The following is a 15,187-nucleotide window of genomic DNA, read 5'->3' as shown; positions in this document are numbered from 1 at the left end:
ATCTCTAATAGTTCTCATTCATTTAGTACTTGAATTTACAGTATTTTAATTTCTCATATAGAGTTGGATGCAACTGAGCAACTAAGCAGCAGCGGCATGCTACATTATAAGTTAAATAACAAACACACAGAAGAATGCTATTTTTACTCTTCATGCAATTGAATGACTGACATGCCACTTAATACAAGCATTATTAATATTAACTTGCAAGAATCATAATGGCATTATTAATCATTCTATAATATTCAGATATTTCTTGGCCTAGAACAGAGTGTTTATATTTAATTTAGAAGTTCATGTATCTCTAAAGAGACCTGCACTTTACTTTTTTCTTAACTCAAAATTATTTATCTAATATTTATCAGAATAGATCACAAGAAGTTTTAGCATAGTTAGAAGAATTGGGAAATGATCAAATAACTAAGTGGTTAGAAAATTATCTAGAGTATTTATCAGGAAGGATAATATGTATTCACACTGTTCTTTTTTAACTTTGAAATTTATTGTTATTGCTGCTTACAGGTTCAGGTTCATGTCGCTATAGTTATTCAGACCCTTGTATCATCGTGTCATATGCCAAGAATAATACTGCGGACTGGATTCAGCTTGAGAAAATTAGGTTTGTTATCATTTAAAGTATCGTCATAAATTTTGATGTAGATGGTTTTCCGCTTCCCTGTTTACCTTCATTCTATCACTGTCTTTATTCTTCATGGTTAAAAGTACTCTGGTTGTTAATTATCTTGAATTACCTGAATGCACATATTTACCTGCATATTACCTGCTCTATTTGAGGGACATGTTGTTAAAAGTGTCATTTTCCATTCACTACTTCCCACTGTCAGTGGTGGCTATAACAAACTATTTTTGGTAGAAGTACATTTGAGATAGTAACCTTTCTGATGGGATTCTCCACAAAATAACATCACCATCTGTCTCTCTAGATAGCCTGGCTGTGACCTGGTTTATAGGCCTAGAAATGTATCAGATTACTACTTAAATTCTTTCCAGTCTGTGATGACAATTAGTTAACAGCCTTTTGGATCTAATCCCTGGGTCTGTAATTTTCCTTCTAACTTCCCAAGGGCCAGTTCTAAAATTCTGTTATAATTGTGATGTGAGTTGTAATCATTTATTACATTTTCTTTAATAAAAAAAAAAAATCCCTTCATAAGAAAATGAGGTTGGATGCTTAAAGAGGGAGAAGCTCATTCAGGTTGAAAATATTTGATTGAATTTAGCAAAACTCAGACTATGTTAACCATTTTTGTGCAGTTTAAATCATAAAATAAACTTAAGAATGGGTGCTAATTTCAGGTATGGTGAGATGTTTAAAGGAAAAATATACCTTGAAATTTTATTAAGTGGTTTTTCTGCTCCGTTCAGTTCTTAAATTAGTATGACTCAACTAGAACATTTTCCTTAAGTTCTGTGACAGTTTTCTTTATTTTTCATGCTATTTTCCTTACCGTATTTCCATATTGAAAAAAATATGATTTATTTGGGCAAGAAGAATAAATATTAGTTCTTAATCTCTAACATTAAAAATTTCTAGTATTTGAAATAAAAATAAAAATGTCATAAGTTCAAGTTCTATTTCAACCAAAACTTGAGAAAATTAATTCTAACTCATGGATTTTAATAGATTGTCTCCCTCTGTGACAGAATAAAATATTATTTATAGATATCTGGTACAAGCCAAGCTCTGACATGCTGTGCCAATCACCAGTTTTATAACAGAGCATTTGCTATTCCTTCTAATTTTTAGTAGTTATAATGAAAATGCATTCATATTAAGTACTGATTTATATAAACAGCTTTAAGCAAAGCAGCATAAGTATTGGAAGTTTTACTCATATGCCTCCATTTTTCTCTAATATATCTCATAGTTTAGATAAATTGTAGTATATATTTCTTGCTGAATAACAGCTGTATGCTTCTGATATGATAAATAGTGAGTGTATACATTTAATTATAAGATATAGAGATCACATTCAGCTGATTCTATTTTTCACTACATAAGACTTTCAATTTTAGGCCAGGCACCGAACTATCATTCTCATCAATGCAAATTTACCATTAGTGATCAGAGTGGACATATTTTCAATCAGTTCCTAAAACTAAAATATACTATCTTCATTGATTTAAATTATTTTTGAAGTTAAAAACATCGTCATCATTAAATATTTTAAAGGAAAGGGGAATTGATTACCCCCAAAGGTAAGGCACACCATTCATAATCTACACTGACAATCCTACAGATTTATATGTGCTTCATTGGTGAGTGAAAAATATGGCTTTTCTCTAGTCCTTTCAAAACTGATTTATAGTAAGCCCCAGGTACTACTAGTTTGCATTTTAGTACCACTTTTAATCTTGGCTAAGGCCATCATTTTTACTACAGCAGGTTTCTACTTTGGTAAAATAAAATGTTTAACATAAATATTAAATAGCAAAGGACCTAGATTTCAGCAGATATGATATAAAAATCCTATTAAATTATATCATGTTTTTAAAGACTGGTATACAGTCTTTAAATTCTAAAGAATTCTAAATGAAAGCATTTAATTCTCATGACAAATCTCACATTTTCAAAACAAAAAAGTATTTGTTTTCTAGAAATAAAGTAACTCGTGTAAATGTTGATTTTGAAACATACAATATACCGTGATCTCTAATAGATATAAAATTTCAAAGTAAGAATTAAAATTAAGATAATTTTACAGTTTCTCTCCTTTTTTTCTTCTTAGTATCATATAAAGTATATAGTTTTAGCTTGAGTATCTACCATTTACAAAATACTGTGCTGGATACTCTGATTTTTTACAAGAGCCAAGGCAGTTGTGTACCATTTTCTCTTCAATTATCCTTTTACTGACTTACCTGAGTATACTTACTGCCTGCCTTGTTTTAAAAGTAGAGCTCTTTAAGACATTTGATATTTAAACTCCCATCACTCAATATGGACATCTTAATAACCACATATATTAAAAGATTTAAGGGGTATAAGATTATGAGTATTTCACCCATAATGTGTAATGTTTTTAAGATAAGAAAACCACAATCTTAATTAAGAAACAAAATGGATCTATAAGAAAGATAAAGTGGACACTGTTGAACTTTATTGTGGCACCAATTCTCATCTCTCCAGAGCCCCTTCCAATGTCAGTACCATCATCCACATCCTCTACCTTCCTGAAGACGCCAAAGGGGAGAATGTCCAGTTTCAGTGGAAGCAGGAAAATCTACAAGTAGGTGAAGTGTATGAAGCCTGCTGGGCCTTAGATAACATCCTCATCATCAACTCAGCTCACAGACAAGTTGTTTTAGAAGACAATCTGGATCCAGTAGACACGGGCAACTGGCTTTTCTTCCCAGGAGCTACAGTGAAGGTTTGATCTCTCTTTCACTCCTTCTCTTCTCCCTAAAACCTAAAGCTCAATAAACCAAATTGTGCTAAATCACTATTTTACTAAAGTATTTTATTAAGTGGAAGTTGCTTAGTTGGGCTTCCTTTGTGGCTCAGCTGGTAAAGAATCCACATGCAGTGTGGGAGATCTGGGTTCGATCTCTGGGTTGGGAAGATCCCCTGGAGAAGGGAGAGGCTACCCACTCCAGTATTCTGGTCTGGAGAATTCCATGGACTGTATAGTCCATGAGGTCATGAAGTATTTTACTAAAACCACGATTAAAAGAATAGGTAATATCACTTTACCCTCCCCTGTAAGAATGGGAAATCATTCATTTGTTCATCCTTTGAACAAGTATTTTTGAGAACCCATGGTGCCATGTACTGGGCTGAACCTGGAGAATATAACCACAAAAGGCATATATGTCTTTTCCTTTTATTGTCTGTCAGTTTAGTGGGAGGTTACATATAGCAACGTGCATGTGCAAAACAGCGTAATTGTTGATTTGCTGGGAAAGTTTAAGGTGCCGTAGAAATGCAATATACAGTGCTAGATCCAGACGTGAGGGATTAGGAAGGCTATCCAAGAGAATAGGAATAGACTGAAAGGTCATTTCAAGTTGGCCAGATGGGAAGACTAGTGTTTCTAGAATCATAAATCACATACATAAAGGCTAGATGATAGCACAAAGCAGAGGCCTTCGACAGTGTTTGAAACGGTTGTCTAAAATAGATACTCAGTTGAGAGTTGTGATAAAGTCTGAAGATATGACCAGTGATGAAACCTTAAAGTCTTAAAAGCTCACTTTTTGAATGAGAATTAAAATCACTGGCTTGCTTGCCCAGAGAGTGTGTGGAGTAAGATATTATGTCAAGGCAATATTTTAAGATACCGTTTGATCTTCAATTGGACTCTCTCAAGTTTCAAGTATGAAAAAAATAAAGTACAGATACAGATTAGAGAGTTTTTAAAAATGTGACTTACTGTTACCAAAAAAAAAAAAAAAAAAGGACCTCTGTGCTGAATGGGGGTGAGGTCACAGAAGTCACAAGTAGAATATAGAGATCTAAGACACTCATCTCCTTTTAATAATTTATGGGTTGCAAATTGTTTAGAGTACTTCCCTGGTGGTTCAGTGGTTAAGACTCTGCCTTCCAGTGCAGAGGGGGGCAGGTTCAATCTCTGATTGGGAAGTTAAGACCCCACATGCTATGTGGTATGACCAAAAAATAAAAAAATAATTAATTATTTAGGAAACCTTCACCTTTTTAGAAAACCCTCCTGACACAGTTAAGTTGGTGCTTAGCAAATCAAACTGTAGATACTGACTAGCATTAGGAACAGACATCATCTTTGGTCAACATGAGAAAACACCCAGTAAACCTTATGGAAATTTGTTCTGATAAAGACTCTAAAACTTTGGTTCGTTTGGATACTTTAAAGAGTCATGGACGCCTTTCATATGGGCGTGGAAAAGAACCTTTGTAAGGATAGCCTGTATCATATCCCACTACTACTTGATTAAGAGAAGGATTTCTGTTGTCACTGTTCACCATTGGCAAGATATGTAAACCCAGGAAACACATGGAGACCTCAGGGCCTGGGATTCACATTCTTGTCTCGTGATGATCATTTGGTAATTATTTGATCTCAGTTCCCTTTACTATATATTATATGTACTTTTTGTGCCTTTTTTATAAGCCATTATAATACTAATTTAATTAACTTTTTGGTTTCTTAATGCATTGTACTTTGGTACCACCCATGTTAAAAATATATGAAGTATGGGTTTCCTTTGTAGTAATGGTTACTTAAATTACAACTTTGTGTGGAGTATACTTGTGCTTTGTGGTCTCTCATCTTCCTCCTAAGCTTACTAATCACACATTTGAGACTTGCCTAGTTACCTACTTGCCTAGTTGCCTATTAAGAAAAAATCATTGTAGAAATGGTTTGTACCAGAGTTTTTGGCTATCACATAGAAGCTTTTCTCTAATGTTTCTTTTTAAAATTTTAAATAAGTGCAATGATAAAATCTAAGATTGTCATTTTAACTCATTTATATTACCAACCTCTTGCATTTTGACTCACACCTCTAGCATGAAAAAATTGCTTTTGCCAAGTGATTTGGAGTTCTAGAAATAAAAATTGTTTATTTAAACTGTATGCAATTTCTTCATCAAATATTTTTCCTTTAATGGATGGCCTCTGAGATGAAAACAGAGTACAACCAATTAGAAAACATATCTCAGTGTTCCTATTGGTCATAAGACATGTTTTGAACGTTGCTTTGTGTTGGACTTTTTAGTTTTGAGAGTATTATTTGTTTGTTCAGACTATATGTTGTCTTTTCTAAATAGTACTCATTAAAAGTCTCCAAGATGCTTACATCTTAACTAGATCAGAGACTGAGTGTAACATCAATTGAGTGCTTCATTGTGCTTCATTACAGAGTAGAATTTATTCAAGGAAAAATGTCCAAGCACAGATGGGATACTCTTTGGTTAAATAGTAACAGCTACTTTTTATTTTCCATGTATTATTCTGAGGACTTGTTATTCTAGGTATGTATGTGAGATTATGTATATAATCTCATAGAGTTGATCTTTATTGACCTATAAAAAGATGAAAGTGGACATGGAGGTGTTGAGTAACTTGTCCAGAATGCTCCTCTTACCAGTGGCGGAGCCAGGATTCAAATACAGGAATCTGACTTCAGAACTCTTGGTCTCAGCTGCCTGATAACTGTGCTCTTACAAGTAATAAATATAAACTTAAATGCTCCCTATTGGTCTTATGTTTCTTCCCAACATTTGTTTGTTAATTTGTCTGCTTGTTTTCTTCCCCATCACTCTCTGACAGTAGACTGAAAGATTCTGGTATTTCTCATATTTTTTATCTTGATCTAGCTTTATTCCATTTGTACTATATATTCTCTTCTCTGGATGACTGGTTTTGGTGTGTGGTTTTTTTTTTTTTTTTGGCTGCACTGGCTCTTCTTTGCTGCACATGGGCTTTCTCTAGTTGTGGTGAGAAGGGGCTACTCTTTGTTGAACCATGGGGCTTCTCATTGCAGTGGCTTCTCTTGTTGCAGAGCATAGGCTCCAGGTGAGCAGGCTTCAGTAGTGGCAGCGCATGGGCCCAGTAGTTGTGGCATGTGGGCTCTAGGGCACTCGGGCTTTAGTAGTTGTGGCACATTGTCCCTGATGCTCTGCGGCGTATAGAATCCATATAGGTCCAATTCCTGGACCAGGGATTGAACCTGTGTCTCCTGCATTGGCAAGTAAATTCTTATCCACTGCACCACCAGGGAGGTCCTAGATGAATGATTTTCATACATTAAAATCTAGTAAGTTCAGTCCAAGCACAGGTTGCTTCCTTGTCTTCCACTCTACAACAGCTGGTTTTATTTTCACAATCATATTTACTGGTCCATCACTGCTGACCTAAAGTAAAGTTAAGGAGATAGGAGTGTTAAAATATTTTCCTCATGGAGGTAGGAAGCATTTTCAGTAACCTGTAGAGAAGGTGAAATAGAGTGAGAATGGGGAATGCTAAATAAATTGAAACCAATAGTCTCATGGTAGCAGACTTCCTGTGCTGAGGACGTTGGAGTCAAGAATCATACAAAAGGATGCCACTGACAAAAGATGACACCATCATTCTTAATAGAAATTATATCATGCATCCTCCATACTCAAGACCTTTGATGGCTTCCTGTGTAGGCCTTGAGGGGACAAGCCAAACTCCCTAGCATGTAATTCAAGGCTGTTTCCAGTCCATGTCCAGCCTAAGTTTTCATCCTTATCTCCTGTCTTCCAGCATCACAAATAAAATGAAATTTCACACTCCCACCCATTTAGACATGCTTTTCCACCTTTCTTTTTTCTATGCCTAGTTATTCCCCAGCATCCTTAAGGGCCAAGTTCAAATGTCATTGTCTGGATGAAGTTTTGTGTAAGCTAATGTCTGCCTCCTTCCTGTGCTGCTATAACCATGAGGTTGAATAAGCAGGACTTGAGGTTGAAGACTGTCTACAAAATACAGTTCATTCTTCTTCACTAGTGACCATTCACATTCACTCAGGTAGCTTTTTAAAATCTGTATCCTTTTTGCACAAAAACTAAGTCAGGTCCCAAGACTGCTGATAGGCCAAAAAAGCAATCAATCACTGTTGTAGCTAGTCTCAGTTCAATAACAAATACCACATGGTTCACCATAATAATGCAAACTCCGAACTTCACCCGTAGCATCTCCTTTCCTCCAGCTGAAGTCTGCTGAGTAGAAAAGAGATAGTGCTCAACTCCTTCCCCCTCCTCCACTAAGTCATTAATTTTAACCTTTGAATCATCCAGGGCTGGGTCAGGAGGAAGGAGAAGAAGCAAGAGGCAGTTATTGTTGTGAGTGGGAATTATTGATCTCATGATCTGGCAAGTGATTGAAGCTGGATTTCTCTTGTATCCATAACAAAGCTCTTTGGATATGTCACCACTTTTCACCAAAACTGGGGATTTCACACCTGTAGCTCCCCAATGTATATCTTTCAGGTTATGTCTACTTCTCCTACTTCCCAATGGGACTCTGACTTATGACTTCAACCTCTTTTTGCTGAGGGCTCTTTGCCCCTCCAGGAAGCCGCTCGGGGCAGGATCTTAGACCAGATTGCCTCTTGTGTGCATGGGTCCAATCCTAGTCTATGGTGAACATTCACTTTGAATCCATCATTGGGAGAAAAGAAGTTAGTTGCTTCAAAATGCAGCCCTCTTGTTACCCAGCCGCCTGCCAGGCTGCCCCAGTTGTTAGTCTAAGCCCTTACAGAATCCCTTTGAAGGAATGGCCTTGAAATCCTGAGCCCTAGGCTTGAGGCAAATGGATGATACCTTCCTCCCCTGCAAGGTCATGGATGTGACTCACAGTTCACCAACAACCCTCTGGAAAGGAATCATCCCTCTGCTTTCCAGCTGCCAACCTACTGCAGCTTCAGGCTCACTCATTCTCAATTTAGGGAAGTGGCTAAGTCATTTTACCACCTCTTTTGGTAGGTCATTATATTTGGTCCATCATTTCACTTTGGAATGAGGAGTAGCACCTGTTTTATTGGCACCTTATTTCAACATTCTGTTACAGCATACATATACATCTATGAGAGCGTTTACAATGTTTCTTTGTAGTTATGTTTGTCTCCCTAGTTAGCATGTTAGCTTCTTAAGCTTAGGAACTGTTTCTGCTATTTCTGAATCTCCAGTGTTTGGCACATGATACATTGGGCTAGTTGAACAAATGAAAAGCTGAAAAAATACCAAGATCTAATTTGTGAAGAAAGAAAATAAATTTTATATTCAAAGATGACATGAGGGCAAAAATATTGTGAATGGGACTGGATATAGCAAAACTGTTAAGAAAATGAGCTTAACAGGGTTCAAATCTTGGTTTCACCATTTACTAGCCATATGGTCTTGGGCAAGTTATTTAACCTCTTGGTTTCTCAGTATCCTCACCTTTAACAGGGATGATAGTAGAATCCATCTCCTGTTGTGATAATTAAATAAGAAGATACATGTAAACCCTAGAACAGTGCCTGGCATATAGAAAGGTTTTAATAAGTATGTGTCTTCTTCATTGAAAATTTTGAGTACAAATAAGCTCCACAGGGAAGTGAATATAGAGAAAAATAAGTAGAAGGCAAAGGATTGAGCTGACAACCCCAATTAGGAGGGCAGAAGGAAGAACAGGATAGAAAAATACAGAATTCACAAACTATGTCATCATGTATGTCATTAAGATGATATCAGAATTAAATGAAGTAAATGGATTAGTTTGGACACAAGTATTTCCCATAGGTGTAACTTTTGGCAGTCAAACTAGGACCAGTTTCCACTGGAATTAAGTTGAAATGACATTCACATAATTAAAAAATTAATAGTAGTTTTCATTATTAACAGCAAATTATTTTTAAGTGCTGTTCATAAAATGAAGTAAAAGTAGTGAGGATGTTGATGTTGAAGATAGAGTTTAAGAGTGGCAGGTCAAATAGGAAAGATAAAAATGAGTCACTAGAATTCATAGTACATATTTTTCCTTATCTTCTTTAGATTTGTTTCCCATTTCTTTGGTAATAATACTTAATCCATTTTATCTGAGCCTGTCCTTGTTTATCTCAAGTAGGGGAGAATAATAGAAGACCAAATAGAGTAATTAACTTAAGGAGTTAGGTGATCTGGAGAACTGCAATTATAGGTCACCAGTTTAAATCTGTCCTGGGTTGGTAGAAAGCCATTACCATCTGTTGGCTCTTTAGTAATTAATATGAAGTAGGTGTCTGACAGTATCAGCTTTTAATGTAGAACCCAAACTTATGTTTTTTGCGCTTTTTTATTTGGATTGGTAAGCTAAAGAGGACTGTAAGAGGTTACAGAATTAATATGTTCTTCCTAGGCAGCCATCTGTGTTTTCCCTCCATTCTCTTTGCAAGTTCATGGCCTTGTCTGACTTAGCGTCCAGTGTTTTTCCAGAGAGCTTGCCCATGTGGAAGAAAAGGGGCAACACATTCTTAGAGTGTTTCTAATTACCATCATGATTTTATTATTTCCCATGAATCCCTAAGTAGCCCTCTGTTCACAACCAAAGAGGTGGGGCTCTAAATGCCTGTAAATCTAGTCCTGGAAGTCAGAAAGCTCCCCAGAGCACCACCCTCATTAGCAGTCTCCACAGTAAGCCAGCCATGGACTCAAAAAGGCAAGGAGTCTAAACTCACTTGATATTGAATCACCTGTCTTAATTACTGGTTGTAATAATATTTTTGAGAAGGCAACCCACTCCAGTATTCTTGCCTGGAAAATCCCATGGATGGAGGAGCCTGGCAGGCTACAGTCCATGGAGTCACAAAGAGTCGGAGACGACTGAGTGACTTCACTTTCACTTTCAATAATATTTCCTTCTTTTCTAGACAATTGCATCCTTTCTTTTTAATACTTTTATAAATGATTTCTAGACTAATCAAGAATTTCTTGTCAGTTGTTTCTATCCTGAAGATACAGGATATATTGTGTCAGTCTGCAGTTGCTGGAATTGGCTACTGCTGCCACAGCTGCCATTCCCTGGCAGCACCTCTCACTATAAGGTGGCTGTAGGTGTTTTGCCACATTTAATGGTGGAAGGCGCATTCTTCCTGCCTGAAATGGAAGAATGATTAATCTAAGGGCAACTTCTGGTGCTCTGACTCTTTGAGAATGGTATTGGTTTTGTCATCAAAGTTTAAGGGAAATGGTTGATTTTTTTCAGCCCCTTCCATTTCAAACATATAGAATCAAGAATCAGTGTTTCGCCTTGGGTAGGATTCTGATACGTATCTCCACTGAGTAGCATGGATACTGGATAATAAATAATATTAACAACCATAATTATGATAAGTAGTAAAAAGAAGCTGTAGTAATGGTGGCATTTCATGAATCATCTGTACTTGCCAGCACTGTGAGGAAGGCCTTTTGATCTAAATTTTGTATCTACAGTAGGTAAACACTGCATGTCTATAAAGAGCTTGAGAACTTAGTGCCCAGGTTTTCTTAGTCATTCTTGAAACATCCAGAAGAATCCATCAAAGTTATCTCTTCCCAACTCCTCAAACACACATACTGCAATCTGAAAATGTCCTTAATTTCAAGTTCAAAGAAAAGTGCTAAATGTAAAATTTTAAAGGGTCAGCCTGGAGCTGTTGCAGCTACCTGCTTTCTATAACTCACTGTTAAAGAAAAGACCTGCAAAGGTCAGGAAAGTACTCAGAAGAACCCAGGAACAAATGATTTGGAAAGAGGTATGAGGAGATATTTTGGGTTTTGTTTTTTCTGTCCTTTAATAGTACCCAGTGAAGCAAAATTTCCAAATGGATCAGTATGCCATGGAGGTAAATATTGGTCAAGCAGCTGCTTCATTTTGTTTATTTACCCCCATCTTTGGTGGCAGCCAAAATTTGTATTTTGAAAGCATGAGGCATCCACAACTCCTTGATATCTATGTGGGAGATAGAGTGCATTCTTTGCTCAGTCACTGTTAATAAATGTTTATATCTGCTCAGCTAGCCTGGTTACCCTCAGCTTGCAAAGGCATAAATCACTGGCTTCTGTCAACTCTGGAAATGACCCACAGATTAAATGCAGATCACTAGGAGATAGGTGCTGTTCCGTGTATTTTTTATTTTTAAGAAATCTTCCCACTCTGATTGCTGTGCCTGCACCTGCTAATCTTTTTCTATTTATTATCCTAGTTCATTGTATGGATAGCAAAGAATGCCAGATTATTCCTTCTGCACATTTATGTCAACTTGTGTTGAGAAGTAAATCAACATTAAATGTCAGATTCTGTTGTGAAGGTTTGTCCTTTAGAATAGGCTGTGATCAAATGTATTTAAAATAATTTTTCTTAAAAAGTAATTTATTAAATTTTGCAGATGTATGTCAAGGATTGGGAGTAACTAAGTATACAGAATTTAGAAGGGCCATATCTTAATCTTTTATTTCTACCTCCAGTTAGACTGCTTCCTCTCTCTTCCATATACTGTTGAGAAATATCCAATAATAATGTCAATTTTCCTAGTTTAACAAACACCAAAGGCCCCTAATGAGGAGCCATTAGGTGAATTAGGTAAATCAACAACCCATTAAGGAGAAGCAATAAGTCAGAAAAGAGAGTCTATTAATTTTCTTATAGCTCTTGTACATTATGCATTTGCCAAATTCATTATCCCAGTGGACACTAGGCAGATCTCCAGTCCTGAATAAGAATTGGAGCTTTCATTCGGGGGTTCTGCTGTCACTTGTCTAATACTATTATCACAAATTGTTGAATCATTAATGGAGAATAAAGGTTGTAACATCCAAATTATGGAAAAAATGTTAACTAATTTGTCTGAAAATGTAAAGTCTTAACACAAGTTGAGGCTAGTGAAAAAAGTCAAAGACAAATGGTTAAAGGGATGATTACATTCAAAGCAGAATTTATTTCTAAATGAGTGCTTTGAGAATCTAGTCCCCTGGCAGAGCAATATCTGCCTGCTATAATGCCTAACTTGTCTTCCACAAGTTGGGCACCCCAGAAAAAGGTTTCAAAAATCCATTTAATGATTTTCTTTTTTTAGACTGTAAGGGCAAACAGGAGGAAATCAGATATGCTTTCCAGAAATATGCTTTGCAAATCGCTGTACTGGAAACTATCTGGTCTGTGGCTTGAGGGATTTGAGTACTGCCTTTCTAATGAGGATAAACCTGAGCTCAGTAAGACTTGTGGCTAGACCATGTTCTCATGTCTTTTTCTATTAAGAATCGGAATGTTAACTGCGATTTTCTGGCTAGATTCCAGCCTGGTTAATTGCATGCTGTCTCTCTAAATTCGCTTTGCTTGGGATGTTCTTCATTTTGGATTGCATTGCTCTTATTGTCATGTTTCCCCCAAGAGGTGGGTACATGATATTGTAAAATGAGCCAGAATATAATTTGTTAAACTAATAAGCGTTCTTTGGGGATGAAGGGTTAAATGTAAGTAGTGTGTTTTTCACAATTTCCCCCCAATGAGGCCTATTTGTACAGTAATTAATGTGGAATAGCATTAGTGAAACATGGAATTGAGCCAAATCACCATGACAAGAGTGGCAATAACACAGAAACAAATAAGTTCAATAAATTCTACTAAAAATAACCATTCAAACAAATCCCCAGAGCCTCCCTTTTCTTGTTTGTTTATGATCTGAAGCTGACACATTTAATCACTAATTATTGCAAGGTGATACAATATTCAATGTGAAATTTATTTTATTCTATATGAACATACAAAACCTAGTAACATTTCCCATCATCTTTGTACTTAGCACAGCACAGAGCTCAATTATTTGCATAGTGGTACTCATTAAGGTAAGGTTTGTTAAATGAATGAAGATAGGGGATGAAAGAAGGAAGGGAATTAGCATTTACTGATTTCCTAAGATTTAGCGATCTTTAGAATAAGCATGTTACTTGCACTATCTCATTTAATCCTCATGATTGCCCCCATTTCACAGATGAAAATAAAGAGGCTCCTAGAGCTAAGTGACTTCTCCAAGATCAAACAGTTTTGATTTTCAAAGCCAGCTACATTGTATAATAAAGTCCCAGCCCTTTTATTCCTCAGTATCTTGTAGCCTCCCAGGTTGTGTCTGGTGTTCTGGGCCGTAATTTGAGGAGGCAAGACTGAAAACATCAGACACTGTGAAAGTCGTATTGATCTCTACAGACAAGGTTAACAACTGCTCTGTGGAATTTTTCATTGTTATTCCTTCATTACTCCAATTCAGATCTGTCACTATGGCTGTTTTAGAATTGTCATAACTATTGCCAAATAATTACACACTTGTCACAAAATATACCATAAATTGAATCTTTATGAATCATAGTACAAAGTGATTCAAATGCTTAATGAATCCAGAAAATAATGAGAAAAAAAAAAAAGACTCTTTGAACTCCTAAAATTTGCTCACTGTGGTTGAATCTATTGTGTTGACTAGAGAAAATGCACTTCAGCCCTCCTGCACCTGGACTGTGTTTATAGCCAAGTTATCAGTTTTTTAACTGGTATTAAATTACCTAGAAATTGAATGTGTACAAAATGAAAGAAATTCATTTTGCCCTATGAAAGAAATCACTCTCTTCCTATTTTGTTTTTTTCTTTATAAGCATGAAAGTCTATACCTTTAAAGACCATTGAACCAGGATGTAGGAAATATATATTTCTATATGATAATAGCTATAGCATGGTGACAGGCTTAGAAAACACAATGATATCTAATGCTGTAGATCAGTCCATTTCTGGTCACTCAGTCACACATCTCACTTTAATCCAGAAACTTTTATACCAGTATATTTTGTTTCCAACCAGACAGTGGCTAATTTATGTCTCTGCCAACAATGCCATTTTAATTAATTTTATTCATCTTATTTCTCTTTCCTCTGCTCCTCATATCTCATCTGTTTGCATTGCCTAGATTTTAATTAAAAAACCTCTCCTCTCTAAGGAGCAATCTGAAGTGGCAAAAATAATCACTTAAAATATTACAGTCATTAAAAAATTGGCTGTGGTGGAAGCCATGCATTTTCAATTTTCCTACAGATGATGTTTTAGCTTCCTTTTAAAGTGCACTTTGTATCTGAATTGTCTGCCACCAGCCAGCTTGGCTATCAAAAATGGTCTTCCAGCTGGGTGGGCTGAGTGACAACTCCTTAATGGAGGAAATGGATGGCTCTCTGCTCATGTGGAGGGGAAGGCACACCAGGCAGATTTCATTCCATCTGCCACCAGCTCTCTGCAAGCTGGCATTGCCCAAATGCCCAGTATACTCACTCCAACTAAAAGGATATCGTCAAAAATAATTTGTAAGGCCACAGATACCTGAAAGAATCATCAGGGCCATTAGACCCCAGGGAGATAATATTAAGAGGTGCCTCCGTGTTCTTTGATGAAAACCTAATTAAACTATGGTGGAGGGGATTGCAAGTGCTTTTTTTTACAAGTACAGAGGTGAAGTCATTAACATTTTCAGCAGAGTATAGAGAGCAACCTTAGGAAAATGCTATCCTGAATTGTGGCCAAAGACTTGTTATATTGAGGAATTTGCACTGATGTTTCCTGTTGATGTTTTTCTGAATGGCAAATCCATGTCACTTAGTTACAGTGTGTTCTGCTTTTCAAGTAAAGGAAATCCGTGTAACAGCAAAGTAGAGAAATATTTTTGATTGATAGATGGAAACAAATAAGGA

The 15,187-nt window shown here is 36.3% G+C and overlaps 1 protein-coding gene across 2 annotated transcripts in view; it reads left to right on the top strand.

Moving 5' to 3' along the window:
* RELN (reelin) overlaps positions 1-15,187 on the top strand; it is a 536,122-nt gene that overhangs the window by 298,255 nt on the left and 222,680 nt on the right. For both annotated transcript variants that reach the window (XM_004007831.5, NM_001306121.1), the window contains 2 exon segments: positions 523-619; positions 3,152-3,392. In XM_004007831.5, coding sequence (XP_004007880.2) covers positions 523-619; positions 3,152-3,392 — 338 coding nt within the window.

The sequence above is a fragment of the Ovis aries genome, chromosome 4 (genome assembly GCF_016772045.2).
Source record: "Ovis aries strain OAR_USU_Benz2616 breed Rambouillet chromosome 4, ARS-UI_Ramb_v3.0, whole genome shotgun sequence".
Classification (NCBI taxonomy): Eukaryota; Metazoa; Chordata; class Mammalia; order Artiodactyla; family Bovidae; genus Ovis; species Ovis aries.
Note: the sequence above shows the minus strand (reverse complement) of the source record. Positions and strands in the feature narration are given on the sequence as shown.